The sequence below is a fragment of the Marmota monax genome, unplaced genomic scaffold (genome assembly GCF_021218885.2).
Source record: "Marmota monax isolate L192 unplaced genomic scaffold, Marmota_monax_Labrador192_F-V1.1 WCK01_AAM20220418_F8-fsc00008, whole genome shotgun sequence".
Classification (NCBI taxonomy): domain Eukaryota; kingdom Metazoa; phylum Chordata; class Mammalia; order Rodentia; family Sciuridae; genus Marmota; species Marmota monax.
This window is the reverse complement of record NW_026694432.1, coordinates 10769404-10792724: the sequence shown is the minus strand read 5'-3', so window position 1 is coordinate 10792724 and position 23321 is coordinate 10769404. Positions and strand designations below refer to the sequence as shown.

Below are 23321 nucleotides of genomic sequence, written 5' to 3'. Positions count from 1 at the left end.
TATAGACATATAAGAGAAACAGAATAGAAAGTCCACACATAAACACAAACATACATATGGACAACTGATTTCAACAAAGAAACAAAAGCAATTCAGTGGAAAAAAGATTCTTTTCAACAAATGGTATGGACCAGGCATTTATGTGCAAAAAATACTTCAGTTCATACTTTGCAGCATACTTTTATATAAAACATATAAAAACATCAAAGACATAATGTAAAGCTAAAATTATAAAACTTCTAGAAGAAGCATAGTGACCTTATATTAAACTAAATTTCTTTGATATGATGATAAAAAGCACAATTCCTAAATTTAGGAAACTGATAAATCAGACAATAAAAATTTAAAACTTCTACTCTACAAAAGATGCCATTAAGAGAAAGCAAAACAAGACATGGCTCAGGAGAAAATATTTGCATACCATATATCTAATGAAGGACTTGTTATTACATACACATATGTATTATGTGTGTACGCACATATGTGTGTGTGTATATGTATGTGTGTGTATATATATGTATATATAACCATTTTTTTAAAGAAACGAATATATATGTATATGTGTGTGTATGTATATATATGTATGTGTGTATATATATATATATATATATATATATATATATATATATAACCATTCCTAGCTAACCCAGTTTTTTAAATAGGCAGATAGTTTAAACAGACCTTTAACATGCATGACAAATAAGCACATGAAAAGATGCTCACGGTCATTAGTCATTAGTAAATGCAAATTAGGGCTGGGGCTACAGCTCAGCAGTAGAGGGCTTCCTAGCATGCACAAGAGAAGCTCAGAAGAAATGCACATTAAAATTAAAACCCACTAAGATATTACACACTTAATAGATTGGCTAAATTAAGAGTGACCAAACCAAATGGTGAGGACGTGGAGGAACAGGAACTTTGCTACAATATGGCCTGACGGTTCTACTCCTAATTGAATACCCAAAAGAAATGAAATCATATATCCACACAAAAGTTTGTATACAAATGTTCACAGCATAATTATTCATAAGAGCCAAAAAGTGGAAAAAAGCCAAATGTACATGAACTGACAAATGGATAAAGAAAATATCCATACAGTAGTATGTTGTCCTGAAATAAAAAATAATAAAATGTGATGTATGGTACATGAATGAATATTGAAAATGTTCTGCTGAGTGAAAAAAATCCAGTCACAAAAGACCACATATTGTATAATTCTATTTACATGAAATGTCTAGAATGAACCAACAGTAGCTTGTACCTGGGGCAGGTGGATGGGGTAAAGTCGGGTAGAGTGGGGGATGACTACCGATGGGTACAGAATTTCTTTAGAGGATAAAAATGTTCTAAAATTAGATTGTGATAATGAGTAAATAACCTGTGAATTTAACTAAGAAACATTGAATTATACACTTTAAATGGGTGAACTGTATAATATGTGAGTTATATCTCAGTGATGCTGTTAAAAAGTTTGTTCCTTAAAAAGACAAAAGATGGGCTGGGTTTGGGCTCAGTGGTAGAGTGCTTGCCTGGCATGTGTGAGGCACCAGGTTCGATCCTCAGCACCACATATAAATAAATAAAATAAAGGGGACTGAGGTTGTGGCTCAGCGGAAGGGTACTCGCCTCGCACATGTGAGACCCTGGGTTCGATCCTCAGCACCACATAAAAATAAATAAGTGAAACAAAGGTATTGCATCCAATTACAACTAAAAAATAAATATAAAATTTTTTAAAAAAATAAAGGTACTGTGTCCAACTACAACTAACGTGTGTGTATTTTTTTTTAATTAAAAGATACCCTACCATAGAATCAAGTCATTCCAATCCTAGATATTTACCTAAGAGAAATGAAAACACTTGTCCATACAAACATTTGAACTCAATATTCATAGCAGCTTCATTTGTAATAGCCTCAAACTGAAAACAACCCAAATGTCCATCAACAAGACAGGAATGAATAAACACACTGTAGTATATTCCTAAAATGAAATGTTATCCAGCCATAAAGTGGAATCAAGTATTGACACACACAACATGGAAAAATCTCAAAAATATTTACACTGAGTGAAAGAAGCCAGACAATACAGAGTATATACTCTAGGATCCCACTTAAATAAAATTCTAGAAAACACAAACTATAATTCCAGAAAATATATGCTGGGGAGGGGAGGTCACAAGATAATGTTCTGGGAGGTGACTAGATTATGATGATGGTTATATACACATATCAAAACTTATCAAATTACACAATTTAAAGGTATACAGTTTGTAGTTATCAGTTTGTATTCACTGCACAAACAAACAAAAAAAGCTATAGATCCCAGGGCCACATCACCAGAGATTCAGATTCAGTAGATCTGTTGGGATCTGGATGGCTTTGTTTGCAACAAGCTCCCCAGATGATTCTGACCATCTGTAAGCCTGAGGGACACTTGCTGGAGAGCACACCAGCATTTCTCAATCTTTAATCTATGTCTGAGTCTCCTGTGAACTTGTTAAAAGGAGGAGTCTGATTAGCAGGTCTGATCTGGGGCCCAACATGCTTCATTTTAACAAGCTCCCAGGTGAAGCTGATGCTTCTGATCCACAGACCTGGACACATTTTGTCAGGAGTCAAGGATAAGGAATTATATTACATGTGAAAGAAGCTAAAAAACAAAGCAAGATAGGCAGTGAAGCCAAGCAGCAGAGGGGAATGAAGAGCATTCTTGGATGTTTTGGCTTTCTTTTGGCTACTATAAATTTCTTAGGAAGGGTATACAATATGATCTAATCATTGTTGGAGGAAGATGATCCAAACAGCAGTATGTGAAGGATAGACCGGACTGGCAAAGAGACACCTGCCAAGAAGCTATTGCAAAATTAGGCAGAGGATATGAACAGGTTATTCATGTTCTCCTTTGGCTCTCTGTGACTGGGGCAGGGCTGAAATCAAGCCATGGGGGAAACAGGGATGTAGAAGCTGGAATCAGGCAAGGCTTGACCATCCCAAAGGACCTTCAAGAGCAGGACAAAAGAGGTGTGTGCAGAAACAGAAGGAGGAGGTGGAAAAACAGGATCCAAAAAAAGTAGGAGGGAGGCAGGATGGGGAGTTATGTCACTAAGCCTTGTCAATTATCTTTTTTTTTTTCCACATTCAATTTTATCTGCCACTTCATCCTGCCCTTTTTGGTCATCACAGTTCTTATTGAAACACTTAGCTGTAAGAGGCTGGCAAACTTTTGATCAGTTAAAAAAAAAATGGTAAGAACTAATAATAGGTTGAATTATGTACCTCCCAAAACAAAAAAGATTTGTTAAAGTCCTAACCCCCAGTACCTTATTTGGACATAAGTGACCATATTTGGAAATAAGGTTGTTGCTGATGTGACTAGTTAAGGTGAGGTCATTCTGAAGCAAGGTGGGTCTCCAAACCACAATGGCTGGTGTCCTAGGAGAGAAAACATGGGCTGGGGATGTAGCTGGGAGGGTATAGCACTTGCCTAGCATGTGCAAGACCCCAGATTCAATCCCCAGTACCTTAAAAGAAAAGGACACCAAGACTCATAGCTACCACCAGAAACTAGGAGAAGGCAAGGATGGATTCACCTACAGGTTTCAGAGGGAGCAGAGTACTACTGATGGCTTAATTTCAGACTTCTAGCCTCCAGAGCTGTGAAACAACACATTCCTGTTTTTTTTTTTTTCTCTTTAATCTATTTGTTTTCATTTATTTATTTATTGCCTTATTTATTCACTTATTTTGTGGTACCGGGGATTGAACTCAGGGGCATTCTACCACTACATCCCCTTTTCATTTTTTTGTTTTGAGACAAGGTCTTGTTAAGTTGCTGAGGCCAGCCTTGAACTTGTGATCCTCCTTTCTCAGCCTCCCAAGTCAATGGAATTACAGGGGTGTGCCACTGTGCCTGGCTCAATCCTGTTGTTTTTAGCCACCCAATTTATGGCACTTTGTTATAGCAGCTAGGAAACTAACACAACTACCTTTTGAAATATAGGTGTATTTACATATTTATAAGTTACATATATATGTACTACTATACTAATATGTCTTTAAAATAAAAATAGAATTTAAAAACAGTATTTTAAAATTATTTTTACTTCATTAATGGTATAAAAAAATCTTTCAATGAGTAGTGTTTCTTAAGTAGGCTTCATATTATAGTTTGAAATTCTTGGTTAAATATCATGACACAGAAATACAAAGATGTAATTCGAAATTCAATTATTTTCTATAGAAATGACTATCATGGCCAAATTTAAAATTAAAAAATGATATGTAGTTTCAAATAGAATTGTATCACTGACTGTGCTTAACTCCAGTTATGCAAAAATTTTGTTGCAATTTGGCTAATTCCCACTTTCCCCAATGTCAGTAATTTGTTATTGCAAAATAATCAAAATGCTATATTAAAATTTAAAGCTCACCAAAACTCTTCACTGAGAAATTTTAAAACCAATTAAAGAATTGTTTCCCTGCCTTCTAAATGTGAATTTATGAGATGTTGCATCATTTTCAGCAGCAAAATCACATAATAATGAAACAATTTCCAATTTTCAAAATACCTTTTGCATAGCATGAGTATTTTAGAAAAGTAGTTATTTTCTCACTCCTTTGAGGGAAAAATGTAATCATGTCCTCAAAGGGACATATTGCATATTTGTTTTCCTAACATCTGTTAAGTAGCATGCTACTAAAAAATAAAAATTTAAAAAAATCCTTTTATTATCACAGAAAAAGTCAGCAAATTGGACATCCATCTTTTTTGTAAAAGAAAAACATATAAACTAATCTAAGTAATTTACCATTAAGTAATCAATGAATCTCTGGGAAATAATAAAAGATCCTTTCGACAACTCCTTACACAGGATGTCCTTTATTCCTTAGGAAGATTACCCTACTTATTTAACCAGGCCCACACAGACTGCAATAAATCCTGCAACATGAAGGACAGCAAGTCAGGTACAGCTTTCTGTCCCTGTGTGCTGTGGAACTCCCACCCTACGCCCAAGAAACTGCATGTCCTCTTACAACACATAAAGACAGTGGGGCCCATCTCAACCTGTGCAGTACATACTTGCTATACTCAATTTCTTGCTCATTTTTTAGAAATAAATGTATTGGTAACCCAGATGCTTGCACATGCCTGTAATCCCAGTACTCAAGAGGCTGGGATGGAGTCCAGGAGTTTGAAGCCACCTGGGCAACCAAAGGAGACACTTGTAAGAAAAACAAAGAAAGAAATGCATTGGTAAAGTGCATCTACAGAAAGCCTACAGCTAATAGCTAACATTCTACTTAGTAGTAAAAGACTCATTGCTTTCTATAGATGAGCAAGAACAAGGCAAGGATATCTGTTCTCCCCACTCTTACTGAACATAGTGGTGGAGGTGCTGGCCACCATGACAAGGCATAAAAAGACAAGCCATGCTCGGGCTGGGGCTGGAGCCCAGTGATAGAGCACTTGTCTACCACATGTGAGGCCCTGAGTTCGATCCTCAGCACCACATAAAAATAAAGGCATTGTGTTGTGTCTATCTACACCTAAAAAATAAATATTAAAAAAAAAAAGCCATGCAGATTGAAAAGCAAAGAATAAAACTGTCACTAATCATGATGAGTCACAGACGACATGGAAAATCCCAAGGAATCTAAAAAAAAAAAAACTAAACTCTAGAACTAATAAGAAAGTCACAGATATAAGATAAGCATATAAAAAATAGTTGTATTGCTCTATGCCAGCAATGAACACACAGACACTGATTAAAAATATAGTAGCATCCAGGAGATCTAAATAAGAGACATGCTGTGCTCATGGATTGAAAGACAACACAGTAAAGATTTTGGTTCTCCCCCAAATTAATGTACAGGTTTAATGAGCTCCTATCAAAATCCCAGAAAGAATTTTCAAAGTTATACATAGGATTGTTGTAAAAATATATATGGAAAGATAAAGGAACTACAACAGCAAAAATATTTTTTAAATGAAAACTAAAATAGGAATCATTCTTATTGAATTCAAGAGTTATTATATAGCTACAGTAACCAATGCTATATAGTATCAGTTGAGAGACACACAGATCAATGGAATAAAAAGAAGCCAGAGTAGCCCTTATACAACTATAGGCAAATGATTTTTGACAAAAGTGCAGAAGCAGTTCAGTAAAGGAAGAACAGTTCTTTTAACAAATTGTTCTGGCATAGTTGGATATTCATAGGTCAAAGAAACAAACACAACCTCAATCTGAACCTTATACATCATAGAAAAATTAACCAAATCAAAACTGATCACATATTTAAATGTAAGGCAAAAAACTATAACTTTTAAGAAGATAATGTAGGGAAAAAATCTTCAGAACTAGGACTCAGTAAAGAGTGTTTAAGGCGAACCCCAAGAACTTAATTCATAAAAAGAAAACTGGAAAAAACTTGATTGGGCCAGGGATGTAGCTCAGTGGTAGAGTGCTTACCCGGCAAGTGTGAGGCCCTGCATTCAATCCCTAGTACTGGCAGAGGGAGGGAGGACAACCTTGATTGACTTCATCAAAAATTTTAAAATTCATGCTGTGTGAGAGACCATGTTAAGATAATGGAAGGACAAGCTATAGATTGGGAGAAAATACTTATAAACTATATTTTTAAAGAAAAACTAGTATCCAGAATTTATAAATTCAATAATTAAAAAATTTCAATTAGAAAATGGGCAAAAAACATTAACAGACATGTCACTGAAGGTGATGGACAGATGGCAAATAAACACATAAGAAGATTTCAGCATCATTAGCCATTAGGTAAATTAGGACCATGATAAGATATCACTGCCCTCTTCTCAGAAAAAGTAAAAAAAAATAATAATAACAACAACAACAACAACAAATCTTAATGCTATTGAGAATATGGAGAAATGGAATCACTTGTCCTTTACTAGGAGGAATATAAAAGGATAGATATTCTGGAAAACCTTCTGGAATTTTTGTTTAAAAAATAAAACATGCTACCATCATATGTATGATCCAGCAGGTGTGCTCTTTGACATTTATTGTAGTCTAATGAAATCTTATGTTCACAAAACCCTGAATTTAAGATTCATAAGAATATGTACATAAATGTTTGTAGCAGCATTATTTACAAATAGCCCAAAACTCTAAACAACCCAGATGCCCTTCAGTGAGCAAATCATTTAACAAGTAGTTGTACATCCATACTACGGAGTCCTATTCAGCAATATAAAGGAATTAATTATTGATACATGAAACAACCTAGAGGAATACAATCCTAGAGGAAAGCCATCCCAAACACGATAAACTAGATTATTTCATTTAATAATGACAAAATTATGGAAATGGAGAACAGATTAGTGACTGCCCATGATATAGGAGTGTGGTAGGCTGACAGGGATGAACCCAGAGCTATAAAAGGCATGATGATGAATCATTGGGGTGCTGGGAATGTTTTGGAACTTGACTAAACCCATATGAGTGTCCTGGTCATGATACTGTGCTAAGGTTTTGCAAGATGTTACCATTAAATTTCGACAGATTTTTAAACAGTCTATCTTGCAACTTTGGTCAAAGGGTACATGGGATCATTAGGCAATATTTCTTAACCTCTGCTGGTATGTCTACAATTATCTAAAATTAAATTTTTAATATTTTAAAATGTTTATATAAATGGACAGGAGTTCTAATATTTTCTTCTCACACCATAATTAATCAACTTAGGCACAATTTTAGAAATTACTGCCACATTCTACTAGTCTTTGTGTCTTTGTGTCCCTTTGTGTGTGTGATGATGTGTGGGGATCAAACCTATGATCTTGCACATGCTAGGCACACACTGTACCACTGAGCTACATCCCTAGCCCAAATTTGTCTTTCTAAAATGCAAACCCAATCATATTACTTCTAAAAATCATTAGCCTGACACTTAAGAGTCTTCATGACCTGGCTTTAGGCCTTTACCCAATATAAGCATCCTATACACCAAAATGCTTGCAGTTTCCAATTATGTGAGATTCCTGAATAAAGGCACCAGGACTTCTTTTTCATGTGCTCATATTATCTCTAATATCTCATCTCCAATTAAATTATCTCTAATGCTTAGTGTGTCCCTAACATATATTAGGAGCACAATAAACTTTGACTTAAATAAGAAACTATAGCCATGCATGGTGATACACATCTATGCTCCCAGCCTCTCAGGAGGTTAAGGCAGGAGGATCACAAGTTTAAGTCTAGCCGGGCAACTTCCAGACCCTTTCTCAAAATGAAATTTATAAAAAGGCTGGGAATGTAGATCAGTGGTAAAACTACATGAGCAAGGCCCTGAGTTCAATCCCTAGTACTACAAAACAAGAAAAGTAAGGCATAAAAGAAAAAGGAAATCCACTATAAATATCTATTATTTTCGCTTTTAATCTTAAGAGCCCAGAATTGTTGATTCTGCTACTTTCAGAACACTGACCTGCAATCACTCCTGCCAGGTATACCAGCCCCACTCGGAGGCCTTTGTGGACCATTTCCAAGGGAATTCCCAAAACCAGCTGCATAAGAAGATTCCCCACAATGTGCTGAACTCTGCAAAGACAAACACAGTTGTCAAATATTAAAGCAGTTATTTCTTTAGTAGGCTCTGAGATGTTGTTTCTAGTTAAGGACTTGGACTTGCTAGAATTCCATTTTCTAATTTTTTTAGCAGGCAAGTCTTTCTTTTTTTTTTTTTAATAAAATCTTGCAAGGCACTTCAATATGTAAAACAGATACAACAACATTTTAAAAGTATAAATATATTCTATAAGTCCATTTTATAACAATTATAACAGGAAACACCAGAGGGGCAGGCTTAAGGAACATAAACTTGAAATTAGGGGTTTGGATGACAACTACAATCATGGCAGTCTCAGCATCTGATTTTGTTTCCATTGTAGTTTTAAAAAAAATCCTGACTCACTCACAATGAGTTTAAATTTCGACAGATTTTTAAACAGTCTATCTTGCAACCTCTGGATATTTAATAAAACAGAGAAGGCAAGAGAAATTTCACTGCTGTTTCTACATTTAAAAAGTACCTTTAAGACTTGCTAAAGTAATTCCCACATACTACAACTTGGCATATAACACAATGAATGTGGGTGTTTTTATTATAGTCTTTAAATATGTTAAAAATCTATCTATCTATCTATCTATCTGTGTGTGTGTGTGTGTGTGTGTAAACATATGGGAATATATTTATACACACACACACACACATACAGGTTTTTTTCAATGCTGGGAATTGAATATAGGGCCTTACACATGGTAGGCAAATGTACCAATAGCTACGTCCTCAGCTCAGTAAAAATATTTTTAAACAAAGTTTTTATTATCTTGCTTATTGAACCCACAAAGCATCTCTGGAGAATCTGAACATAATTTGAAAAATTCCCACATTAAAGTAACTCTTAATTTAGTTGCTATGCAGTACAGTGTTTTTGTTTGTTTGTTTGTTTTTTAAGGAGATTTCAGATTGTACCAAAAGTTCCAAAACAAAATAGATATATCAATATTCCACAGTGCAGCAGTTCTCATGTTAGTTTTAGAGACTATGTTTTTGCATCATCATGTACTTTACAGATATCCAACAGGTCACTGAAGAGGTTCTCTAGATACATCCTGCAGAATGGATTACTTACTTTTATGGTGCCTGTGCTCCCAGCTATAACTATGAGTGCCCAAGACATCTTCAAAGACATATGAGAGCCAGGCACAGTGGCTCACACCTGTAATCCCAGAAGCTCAGGAGGCTGAGACAGGAGGGTCACAAGTTCAAAGCCAGCCTCAGCAACGGCAAGGTGCTAAGCAACTCAGTGACACCCTGTCTCTAAATAAAATGCAAAATAGGGCTGGGGATGTGGCTCAATGGTTGAGTGCCCCTGAGTTAAATTGCAGTGTACACACACACACACACACACACACACAAGACATACAAGAGGTATGTGTCATTCAGCACAGAATAGTCTAGCAAGGACAGTTATACTATTGTTCTGGATATCTCAAGCATAAAGGAGATTAGAAATATCTGCTCCTGGGCTGGGGATGTGGCTCAAGTGATAGCGCGCTCGCCTGGCATGCGTGAGGCACTGGGTTCGATTCTTAGCACCACATACAAATAAAATGAAGATATTGTGTCCATCTAAAACTAAAAAATAAATATTAAAAAAAAAAAGAAAAGAAATATCTGCTCCTGAATTTAAATGAGAAGTTCAAAGAAAGCCATCCTGTCCTCTGAGAACCCTTTGAGGACAAGGTGACCAATATCATAAAAACTCCAAACCCCATACAAACTTTCTGCTGCTCAACAGTAAGACTAAAAGTGGCATTAAAATTACAATGTGTCATCTACCTTAAATGGAATTACTAATTTTTTTCACCCAAATTTTCCCTACTTTCAAGATCCAACTTCAATCTGTCATCTGAGAAGCCATCCCCACCCTGGTCTTTCCCTCTCTCTGTTTATCTTACACTATAACAATTCCAACATCCATTTCTCTTCTCCCTACCCAGCCTCCTCCAGTCAGGCTAGAAGATCTAATGCTGACTTTCCCAACCTCTCTTAGCTAGGAGTTGCCAGGTCCAGTCACATAGTTCTGACCAGTGAGCAAGTAAGAGCACTGTTAAGAGAGCTCCGTCTTGACTAAAGGGCTGGATGCACCTGTACCTGGTGCCCCCTTCCCCTTCTTTTGGCTTTGAATGCAGAGTTGTAGCAGCCAACCTGAAAGCAAAAAAGGCCAAAAGAATAGCAGAGACACCAGCACAGAACCTAGAGCCTTGGTTTCAATAAGCTGATGAACCGATCACCTACCTTGTACTTTTCATATTAGAAAAAAATTAGCCTCTTGACCTGAGCTGTAGGTCAGTGGTAGAGCACTTTCTTAGCATGCTTAAGGCCCTGGGTTTAATCCCCAGCACCATATACCCCCACACACACAACCCCAAAAAAGGTCTCTATTTGTTAATTCACATCCCAAAACATCTCTAATACAACCCCATATGTGACATGTCCTACACAGACATGCAAATTCTTTCTGAGTGTCTTACTATATATATCAGACACTGTGAAAATTGTAGCAGTGTCTCATTTAATCACAACCACCTTAAGAGGTGGTACTAAAACCCCATTTTAAAGAAGTACCTACTGTATACTCTAATACTATATTGCCAACATTACTATTGGTTTATTCTTCTTATAATTTTAATGTCCTTGAGAGCAGAAGCCACATTTGCTTAGAAAAGATTTGTAAAATGGAAAATGAAAGTATGGAAGTATGGACAGAAACTCAGCAATTGGGGATTGTCAAACCTCTGCGTCCTGTAATAGTTGTTTTTTTAGCCACTGACCAAAAGAGTCATCTTTTACACCAGAACTGGGTAGGCCGCATAGACAGAATTGGCCTTACTGGACACCATAGGAGTCCACCAAAGAGGTGGATCTGGCAGCAAGCTGCTGACGGACTGCAGCACGTATGGGAGATGGTGGATGCTGAGGGACATGAAAGACTATCTGCTTTTAGGAAATGATACAACTAAAATGCAGCACCGCACCTCCTATTGCCTGTAACATATCAGATGCAAAACAGTATTTCACACTGATGAAAATGAATTAATTTTTTTAAAGAGTGTGGTGTAGGATTATTGGGTGGGGGGTGCTGATGGTCCTTTGGTTCTACCATTTCATAACCTAAATTAGAAAACATTTAACAACATCCATCAACTAGGGAGACCTACGGCTGACTTGCTAATTATTTGGCATCTGTTTATTAAAATTCCTATATCAAAACAAACATTAGATAGTTATAATGCAATGTAAAGTAGTTTATATTGTCAGCATTTGTGGGGTAAGGTCTCTTTCTGAATCAGCTGTGGGATGTGCAGCAAGTGATTACATCCTCAGACATAAGAATGGGAGAAATACTCACCTCCTAGGCTGCTGTGAGGCTCAAACAAGAAAATGGACATGAAAGTACCTTATTTATGATAATAAAGCTCTAAACACAAGTTAGGGGTGACAGAAAGCAGGGTGACACACATCTTTAATTCCAGCTACACAGAAGGCTAAAGCAGGAGGCCAACCTGAGCAATTTAACGAGTCCCTGTCCCAAAATCTAAAAAGGGCTGGGGGTATAGCTCAGGGCTAAAGTGCTAGCCTAGCAGGTGTGGGGCCCTGGGCTCAATTCCCAGTAACACACATACACACACAGTGAGAAGTGACAATTTCTTACATTACTTATAATCACCTCTGACACCAATGACTTAACTGTCACTCCTTACCCCGCATGGACCAGCATGTAGGAGATAAACCTCCAGGCTTCCTCTCTCTTCTCAGGACTGTAGATTAAGGGACTCTCCAGGATGCCTGTGTCCAAGGTGATCCACTGTTTTTGAGGCTTCCACACAGCATAGTAAATAAACACTGCCAGCTGATAGGGAGGGGCAGACATGAATGTTAACCACACCAGTCGCCAGAGAGTGCCCCATTAAGCCCACAGGCAGTAACTATGTTTAAATCATCAGCTCTGAGTGGGCTCAGAAGATGACAGCAATTACGTTTCCCAACCATCCCCCACTGTGGTCAACTCCTTCCTCCCATGGTCAAGGGCTGCACTAGACCAGCTGTTATCAAGAATCCCCTTTCCCCTGCCTTTGACCCCTGCTATCTAGTACTAGGTTCTCTTCCATCCCCTTAAATACCCACTGCCCTCACATTCCCACCCCCACTATTTGACCCTTCATTTACAATTAATATAAAAGTCAGTCAGTGCTGGCTTCCAGGAATCCAGTAAGGAAAGGGAAAAGTAGTTAACTCCACAGTGGCAAAATCTGGAAAACACTCCCTCCACCAAATGGTGAAAAGTAATGTCCCTGTAACATTATGTGATATCCCCTACTCCCTGATGTGATGGGAAGAGAAGGTTGCACTTCACCTTTGTGGTATTCTCCCCGCAAACCCATAACTCTAGTCTAATTATGAGAAAAACATCAAACAGGGTGGGGGACATTGTACCCCAGTACACCCCAAGACTGCCAAGCTCATGGAAAAATAATAGAAACCGTCAGGGATCAAAGGAGGCTAGGGAGATGTGACTACTAAATGCAATTTGATTCCCTGGTTTGGAGAGTACTAGGAACACAAAAAGAAGACATTAATGGGAGAAGTGGTAAAATCCAAATAAAGTCGGGAGTTTTATTAATAGTATGGGTTAGACATCTCTACACCTTTTTTCTTTGCGTTACTGGAGATGGAACCCAGGGTCCTGCGCATGCTAAGAAACTGCTCTATCACTGAGCTGCATCCCCAGCCTAGGTTAAGCATCTCTGATCTGAGAATCTGATTGTTCCAGAATCTGAAACTTTTTGAGCACCAACATGACACTTGTAAAGTTTTGGATCAGCCAGGCGTGGTAGTACACGCCTATGATCCCAGCAACTCAGGAGACTGAGGCAGGAGGATGGCAAATTCAAAGCCAACCTCAGCAAATTAGAGGGTCCTAAGCAATTTAGCAGGACCTGTCTCAAAATAAAAAAAGATGGGGATGTGGCTCATAGTTAAGCATTGCTGGGTTCAGGGTTCAGTCCCCAGTACCAAAAAATAAAATAAAGTAGGACCTTAGCATTTTGTATTTTAGATTTTCAGATTAGATCTACTCAACCTGGAAAGTCTATGCAAATATTCCAAAATCAGAAAAACTAAAATCTAGAATATTTCTGATTCCCAGCATTTTAGAAAGGGGATACTCAACCTGTACCACACCAAACATCAGCTTCTTAGTTTCCATAAATGTACTATGTAATATTCTATGGAATGTTAGTACATTTAACAAATGGGAGAAATTCCGTGAGTATAGGGGAACTCACTGTTCTACCTTTGCACCTTTTCTATAAAGCTAAAATTATTCCAAAACAAAAAAGTTTACTAAGGCCTGGGCATATAGCTCAGAGGTAGAACACTTGCCTAGCATGTACAAGGCTGTGGGTTCCATCACCAGCACCACCAAACAACAACAAAAAATTCACTTAAAGTAATTTTAAAAGCAGATCTTTCTGTAAGTGTTAGAAATCTTAGCACCTGCCCCCTGACTTATTGCAGGAAGCTGCACACTCTAGGTAGCACTCACAGTCCAGCAGTCGTATTTGTACCATGCATCCTTACCCCATTCTTCTCCAACCCTCCTCCCACCCACACACACAGCTGATGGGAACATGATCACACCAGAAAACCTGTAAGATGAAAGGATAACATGAAGGGAGAAGCAGATAGAATCCACATACACAGCCTAATAACTTCCCAGTCACAGGTTAAGTCTCACAATAAAACCCCATGAGAAAACAGAGAGCTACCTGCCTTCAACCAAAACCTTGACAAAGGGTCTCCTGGGAATTCTTACACATTCGTTTTTATCATTATAAGCCATAAGAAACTTGGCTCCCATGATAGCTAAATTTATGTGTCACCTTCCAAGGTGAATACAGTACCCAGCTAGTTTTTCTAAAGCTGAGATCAACATTTAAATCAGTAAAGCAGATTTTCCTCCATAATGTGGGTGAGCCTCACCCAACCAGTTATTTGAAGGCCTAAATAGAAAAGACTGCCCTCCATTAGGAAAACAGAATCCATATATATAGGTCAGTGGGTAGAGTGTTTGCCTCATACGCACGAGGCCCTGGGTTCAATCCCCAGCACCAAAAAAAAAAAGGAATTCACTCAGTAGACAGCACTGGACTCAAACTGCAGCTATTCCCTGGGTCTCCACCTGCCAGCAGCTAGATTTCAAGATTTTAAACTTCCCAAGTCTTCATAATCATTTGAGCTGATTTCTTAAAATAAATCTCTGTGTGTGTGTGTGTGTGTGTGTGTACTGTACATTCACTCATGCCCCATTGAGTCTGTTTTTCTGATTAACACCAATGGGAATTAAGAGGATTATGTCCCTGAAGTCACACCCCACATGTAGCTATGCTCTGCCAATTTCTTTATGAGACCACAAAGATGAGAGGAGTTCTCAGGAAGAGCCTAGTTCTGCCCAGTCACTAAGACATGCCCTCAGGCGAGTTGTCCCACCCTTCTGAACCCTGCACTCTTATAGAACTCAAAAGGACTGACCAGATCAGAAACTGAGCACACACCCCACGCTGCCAGAGGAGACATCTTTAGAGGATCCCGCTGTTTTCCTCAGAAACTCAAGAAAATTGTCTGACCAATTAAACTGCCCCCTTGGTTGGAGGGATGAAGAGCACAGGAAGCCAGGAAAGGCAGCTCTAGGGAAGGGCCCGGTGTGGGGAGCATGCTGCGTCAGTCCCGGCCTCCACTCCAGGTCCAAGTCTTACCCACTGTGTTCCCATCTGCCCACTGGTGAGTGCGCGGGCGCCCACCACCCACCGCGCTTACCTCGGCCAGGCTGATGGAGATGATGAACACTGGGGGCGGGAGGCAGTTAGCTCTCTCCAGGTAAGTTTTTCGGACTGGTTCCGGAAGCATCCACTTTGAGACGATCCTGTGGACCTTTCGACCCTTGGGGGGGTCTTTTCCTCCCCCATCCACCCAAGTTTTCTCTTCTTCCAGCTCTTTGTTCTCTCTCTCCATATTCAAATTCACACTCTCCATCTCCAAATCATGAGCAGCAGCCATTGTCTGGAGTCCTCCCTCCACCTGAAAGGGATAAGAACGTCAGGTCACCAAAGGGACCCTTTGGTCCTCAGGCTGAGGCTCTTTTCCTTGGTTGTCTGGTACAAGAATTGGTGTCCCTCCTCTTTCCTGTGTGTTGATAGGAGGCAGCTAAAGATGATCAAAATGGTCTAAACCTCCCGAATTAAGTTTTCACTATACTCTCTTGTACTTGGTTTGAAAAGCATGGAATCTAATCTCCCATGTCTTAGGCGTGTAATAAATCTTGTGTGTTATTTTCCCAATAAGTAAATAAATAAATAAAGATTTTAAAATAAAAAGATGAGCCATGGAGCCTGACAACTGGGTTTAAAACACAGTCCTACCCATGTCACCTATAAGGTTCCCTTAGGTAAGTCACTTAAATTTTCCTAACCTCAAGTTAAATTTTTCTTAATCATGGTACAATACACACACATAAATTATGCCATTTTAACTGTTTAAACCATACTACTAAATGGCATTAGGTACATTTACAATGTTGTGTAACTATACCACTATCTAATTCCAAAGATTTTTATCTCCCCACACAAAAACCCCATACCCTCCTCACCCAGCCCCTGGCAGCCACTAATCTGCTTCCTGTCTCAATGAATTCACCTATTCTGGATATTTTACATAAATGGAGTCATACAATATGTGGTCCTTTGTGTCTGACTTCTTTCACCTAGCATACTATTTCAAGGTTTATCTATGTTGTCACGTGGGTCAGAATTTCCTTTCTCTTTGTGGATAATATTGCATTATATAGATTTGATGCCACATTTTGTATCAAATCTATATAATGCAATATCCATGCATTTGTTGATGGACATTGAGTTGTTTCCACCTTTTGCCCATTGTGAACGAACTGCTGTGAGCATCCTTGTACCCGTTTTTATTTGAATACCTGCTCCAATTCTTTGGGACAGTTACCTACAAGTGGAATTACTGGCACATATGGTAATTCTCTACCTAACTTACTGGGAAATCTCAGATTCCATTTTAACGTGGAGATGATATTAGTCACCCCCATAGCACTGTTGGAAAACTATTTGAGATAATGCTTGTAAAGCACTTGGAACAGTAGCTGGCATATAGTAAACACTGCATAATTATTAGTTATTGGCAATGGAAGGGTGGGTGGATGGAATGGACAGAACTAAGCCTGGGGCCTGTTTTCAAAAGCAAGTTATTGGAAATCAGATCAAATTTAATTTATTTCCAAATGAATCTTATTAGGCAAGTGTCCAATTTACAGTAGGTTATATTCAACGACTCTAGGGAGGAAAAGAATTCTTTTAATTTTCTCTTTCTGCAGCAGTTTTTCTAAATAAAGAATTCGTCCCTCCCTGGCATCTTCAACCCTCCCATGGGGTCAGACATTAAATCTGTAGACCTATAGCCACTTCATTGATTTTTCTTGAACATTGATAATTATTTCTAGTTTTTAACCCCTTTCTTATAGTTGAGAAAACTAGAGTGTGCATTTAAGATCAGCAACCTTTAACTGTAAATATTAAAACATTTAAAAATAAGTTCAGGCTGGGAATGTGGCTTATTGATAGAGTACTTACCTAGCATTTGGTGAGTCCCTGGATTTGATTCCCAGTACTGCAAAAAATAAGATAAAATAAAATACCCAGCAGGGTACATTGGCATACACACCTGTACTCCCAGCAACTCCAGAGGCGGAGGCAGGAGGATGGCAAGTTCAAGGCCAGTCTTGGCAACTTAGTGAGACCCTGTATCAAAATTTAAAAAAAATAAATAAATAATCAATGACTGGGGATGTGGGTCAGTGGTAGAGAGCATCTGGAGTCAGTCCCAGTACCACCACCATTACCCTCCCCTCAAAAAATAACAAATATAATAATAAGCTTAATTGGGAAGTATTAACATTGTGTGAATAAGCCATGTTATAAATTTAAATACTGTACATGATCACTTCATGAGGAAATAAAATTCCACATTGTTAACAATATAACTTTAAACTCATAAAAGGAGCTAGAAAAATAAAGATTACATTTTCCTCTAGATTTTTCTTTTACTTTAGATTTCAAGATTTCCAGAAATATTACAACTTCAAGCTTACCTTTTTACACATATAAATACCTAAACATATTTCCTGTGTTGAAAAGGTATCTGACCTACTGGGACCAGACAGAAGTTGTTGTGTGTCTGCTTTGTCCCTTGGTATGAGCAGTAAAGAGATCTGATATAAAGTTCCAGCTACTTGGAGCTAGAGTGTCAGGCAAGCTCATGGGGAGTGATTTTGCAGCTTTGGTTTTTACTTCTCTTCAGTCAAGATCACACTCCAACTTCCCTACCTGGCTGACCCTTTGTTCCTTGGGCACAGGGGCCTCTCCCTGATTCATCTTCTCCCTAACACCTGGGCCTGCGATGTTGCCAGGTGCTCCTCCTAACATTCCCCATCCCTCCCACTCCTGTTTCTCTCCTGTCCCATGCCTGAATTTCCCAGTATAGTTAACTATATTACCGATCAGATTGGCAACAGTGCAAAAGACTGATACTATCCCATACTTACGAGGCTGTTGGAAATGAGTGCAGGGTGTGAGGGACAAATTGACACAGCCTTTTGGAAGACAATTAGGCAGCCTGTACAATACATAAAAAGCATATATCTTTCAACTGAACAGCCAACTTCTAGAATACTATCCAGCAATGTGTCTGAGCAAACACACAAAACTATATTCCAAGGATGTTCAGTGAAGAACTACTTATAGTAATGAAAATTCGTAAATGACATAAATGTACTTCAGTGAGGCTGTTGCATTTTCTGATGTTGCATTTTCTAATTCTTAGGTAGCACCTCCTTACCCTGCACTGAAACCTGCTCACTAGGATATCTGTTCCTGGGTCCAAAGTTTCCTTCCCTAGGATCTCACAAAGCCAACTCTAATCTAAGGTTATTAATTTTGTCCTTGTTTGGGTGTGGCCTGCATATGAACTCCAAGAGTTCTCTAGGTCAAAGTGGGATAATGTCTGAAAGCACACTATACCAGCATTATAGGAGGCCCAAGAGAATAGAGCATGACTCTCAATGATCACACACAGTATCAACTTACCAGGATATAAAAGCATCCACAGCTATCCAATTATTTATTTGGTGACTCTTGGTCACGATGTCACTCATTAAATGGATATTTACTAACTGTGCTTTCTTACTAAGACTCTTTACCGTGGGCGTGATGTTAGGCGGCCCCTCCCACCTCTTATCTGAGCAAGTTGCTCTGCTGCTCTTTGTTGCAGGGCCACACACATGCAAATCAAAACTGGTTGGCACTACTGTGAAATCTTCTCACCCTGCCAGTAGGAAAACTAGACTAGATTGTTAGAATGCCTCTAGTCTTCTGACTTTAAAAAGGGCATATCCCTCCTGCACACCAAAACCCTTCCCTTCATGGTTGACAAGTTCTCTTAAGAAGAGACAAGGTGGAAAGAACTCCCCTGCCTCCTGACCTTGCCTGGTATAAGCACTGCATGTGTCAAGAATCACAGAGCCAGGGGTCTGGGGTGGGGGCTCAGTGGTACAGTGCTCACCTAGCATGCAGGAGGCACTGGGTTCCATCCTCAGCACCACATAAATGTAAAATAAAGATATTGTGTAAACCTAAACCTAAAACTAAAAAATAAATATTTTTTTTTAAAAAAGGGCTGGAGTTGTAGCTCGGCAGTAGAGCGCTTGCCTGATATGTGTGAGGCACTGAGTTTGATTCCTAGCACCACATATAAATAAGCAAATAAAATAAAGGTCCATCAACAACTAAAAAAAATAATAAAAAATAAAAATTAAAAAAAAAAGAATCACAGGGCTGTGGATGTGGCTCAAGCGGTAGCACGCTCGCCTGGCATGCGTGCGGCCCGGGTTCGATCCTCAGCACCACATACAAACAAAGATGTTGTGCCCGCCGATAACTAAAAAACTAAAAAAATTTTTAAAATATTTTAAAAATTCTCAAAAAAAAAAAAAAAAAAAAGAATCACAGAGCCAGTATGTGGCCAAAGACTGGGGGGGGGGGGGGGTAGGCCTGTGCTTGTTTACTCAAAATGGTTGTCTATCTTTAAAAAGCAAACAAAATAGTAGAAAGAGATTTCCATAGGAGACCCTTGACATTAGCAAGGGATTTTTTTTTTTTTCAAAGACCTTTGGCCTGATTCACTATACATTACATAGTATCTCCCAAAATTACATTGTAAATTATAGTCAGAAAAAGTTTGGTTTTATTTTAGTCTCTAAATGCTCTGTAAGCATAGAAGTAAATTACTTATAAAAATGTATTGTTTGAGGAGCATTAGTCATATTTAATACCTGGCACCTAAATTCCCAAAGAAGAAAAAAGAAACTCAGTCTGTGTGTCTCTTCATCTTGTAATAAGGCTTCAGCTTTTTCTTGAAGAGCAGTTTCCACACTGGCTGATGCCCACTAGAGCAACTCCCCAAAGCCCTTCTGTCTGTGACACACACACACACACACAGTGGCTGTATTGACATCAAGACCCTAGATATCACTTGATATCCCACTCCACTTTACTCAAAACTTCTATTGGTGGCAAAAATGATGATGATGATGATGATGATGATGATGATGTCACTTTCCCAGGTCTCTTCACTTTCTCTTCATTTCTCCCACTGTCACTATCAAGTGACTTATTTTATGAGTCTTTTCTACTCCCCAGACAAGAAACAAAGATTTCAATCACTGCAGTTACATAAAATACATAACACACACAGGCTATAACCAGTAGAGAATAATGAAGTTGCGTGAGCTGTCCAGGCACAGTAAATGGCTGGCTTGGGCAAAGCCGATCATTCAGCTCAGTCATTCACAATGGGCCTCCGAGGGTAGTTAATAAAACGCCCAGACTGTATGTGTTCAGTCTGCAAATGTCAAGGACTTTCAATCTTTATTTACTTATTTCTTACTTGTTTTGGGGGTACTAGGGATTGAACCCAGGGCCTCACAAGTGGTAGACAAACCCTGTACCACTGAGCTACATTCCAAGCCCTTTTAGGGGTGGTGGTGGGGAGATAGGGTCTCACTAAGTTGCTGAGGCTGGCCTCAAACTTGTCATCCTTCTGCCTCAGTCTCCCAAGTAGCTGGGATTACAGGCATGTGCCCACCTGCCCAGCTCAGTCTATTCTTTTGATAACACTTAGGTTGTGGTCGTGTGGTCAGTTTTCTTGGGAAATTCTTCATCTCATCTTGGTGGGCAGCAGGGACTACATCCCACTACAGAAGCTAAAATGCCTAAAACTCACATTTCCAGGTCCCTAGGCAGGAAGGGCTCTGGTTGGTGACCTCAGCTTAACCAGTCAGTCACATTTGCTTAGGAGGGTCGAGGATGGAGCTGGGAATGGGGAAAATCTTTTCAGTGGTTACAACAATGGCCGCAGCATCTGGTGTCCAGACACCTTGCCATTGGGGTCGGTGTGGCATCTGGCATCCGACACCACTGGACTGCAACAAGGGCAGCAGCACTGAGCATGCAGAGGCTCTGCACTGTCTCTGAGGGGACTGGGGTGGAGTGCTCGCTGCCTTGTCACCCTTTCTTTCTGCTCAAGTCCCAAGCCATCTTCCATCTCCTGCAGGCTCTAACCCACCCAAATGTGCTTTCAATTAAATTCATTTTCTGATTTTATCAGTCAGGATCAGTTTCAGTCCCTTGTGACCAGGAACCTAACTGATTTAGCTGAATGGTCAGAACATTCTTCTAAACTCCATCTGGAGTTTTTTTTTTTTTTTTTTTTCTTTTTTATTTGTTTTAATTAGTTTTACCTGATAGTAGAATGCATTTATGCACTTTGATATATCATAAATAATGGGATATAATTTCTTATTTTTCTGAGTGTACATGTTGTAGAATCATATTGGTCATGCAGTCACACATGTGCATAAAGTAATAATGTCTGTTTCATTCTACTATCTTTCCTATCCCCACATCCCCTCCCCTCCCCTCACTTCACTTCCCTTTACTAATCTCAGGTAACACTATTCTTCTCTTGTGCCCCTCCCCCTTATCATGAATTAGCATCTGCATATTAGAGAAAACATTTGCCCTTTGGTTTTTGGGGATTGGCTTATTTCACTTAGTATGATATTCTCCAACTCAATCCATCTACTGGCACATGTCATAATTTCGTTCTTCTTTATGCTGAGTAATATTCCATTGAATATATATGTACCAAAGTTTCTTTATCCATTCATCTATTGAAGGACACCTAGTTTGGTTCCACAGTTTAGCTATTGTAAATTGAGCTGCTATAAACATTGACGTGGCTGCATTACTGTAGTATGCTGATTTTAAGTCTTTTGGATAGAAACAGAGCTAGGTGAAATGGTGGTTCCATTTCAAGTTTTCTAAGGAATCTCCATACTGCTTTCCATAGTGGTTGTACCAATTTGCAGGCCCACCAGCAATGTATGAGTGTGCCTTTTCCCTGATATCCTCACCAACATTTACTGTTGCCTGTATTCTTGATGATTGACATTTGCTTCATTTTGTAATAAGGTTTCAGGAGTGAGATGAAATCTTAGAGTAGTTTTGATTTGCATTTCTCTAATTGCTAGAGATGTTGAACACTTTTTCATATATTTGTTGATCAATTGTATTTCTTCTTCTGTGAGGTGCCTGTTCAGTTCCTTAGCCCATTTATTGATTGGGTTATTTGGGGTTTTTTGGTGTTAAGTTTTTTCAGTTCTTTATATATCCTAGAGATTAATGCTTTATCAGAGGTGCATGTGGTAAAGATTTTCTCCCAATTTGTAGGCTCTCTCCTCACATTATTGATTGTTTCCTTTGCTGAAAAGCAGCTTTTCTATTGGAATCCATCCCATTTATTGATTCTTGATTTTACTTCTTGTACTTTAGAAGTCTTGTTAAGGAAATCAGATCCTAGGCTGACGTGATGAAGATTTGGGCCTACTTTTTCTTCTATTAGGTGCAGGGTCTCTGTTCTAGTGCCTAAATCTTTGAATCTACTTTGAGTTGATTTTTGAGCAAGGTGAAAGATAGAGGTTTAATTTCATTTTGTTACATATGGATTTCCAGTTTTGCCAGCACCATTTGTTGAACAGGCTATCTTTTCTCCAGGGAATGTTTTTGGCACCTTTGTCTAGTATATCATAACCATATTTATGTGGGTTTGTCTCTGTGTCCTCTATTCCGTACCATTGGTCTACAAGAATATTTTGGAGCCAATCCCATGCCATTTTTGTTACTATGACTGTAGTGTAGTTTAAGGTCTGGTATTGTGATGCCTCCTGCTTCACTTTTCTTGCTGAGGATTGCTTTAGCTATTCTGGGTCTCTTATTTTTTCAAATAAATTTCATGATTGCCTTTTTATTTCTATTAAGAATGTCATTAGTATTTTAATAGGAATTGCATTAAATCTGTATAACACTTTTGGCAGTGTGGCCATTTTGACAATATTAATTCTGCCTATCCAGGAGCATGGGAGATCTTTCCATTTTCTGGGGTTTTCTTCAATTTCTTCCTTTGGTTTTCTGTAGTTTTTTTATTGTAGAAGTCTTTCACCTCTTTTGTTAGATTGATTCCCAGGTATTTTATTTTTTTAAGGCTATTGTGAATGGGGTAGTTTTCCTAATTTCTCTTTCA

At 38.6% G+C, this 23321-nt stretch overlaps 1 protein-coding gene and 1 long non-coding RNA gene across 9 annotated transcripts in view; one reads left to right on the top strand and one right to left on the bottom strand.

Moving 5' to 3' along the window:
• Positions 1 to 23321, bottom strand: part of Rhbdl2 (rhomboid like 2) — a 51048-nt gene that overhangs the window by 17393 nt on the left and 10334 nt on the right. For all 4 annotated transcript variants that reach the window (XM_058570890.1, XM_046468784.2, XM_058570888.1 and 1 more), the window contains exons 2-5: positions 17349 to 17425; positions 15426 to 15686; positions 12311 to 12459; positions 8469 to 8581 (exon numbers count right to left, since the gene is read on the bottom strand). In XM_058570890.1, coding sequence (XP_058426873.1) covers positions 8469 to 8581; positions 12311 to 12459; positions 15426 to 15665 — 502 coding nt within the window. In that variant the 5' untranslated portion in view covers positions 15666 to 15686; positions 17349 to 17425. The remainder of the gene's footprint in view (positions 1 to 8468; positions 8582 to 12310; positions 12460 to 15425; positions 15687 to 17348; positions 17426 to 23321) is intronic.
• The window catches only part of LOC124109886 (uncharacterized), a 65115-nt gene that overhangs the window by 32978 nt on the left and 8816 nt on the right, over positions 1 to 23321 (top strand). The window lies entirely within an intron of this gene.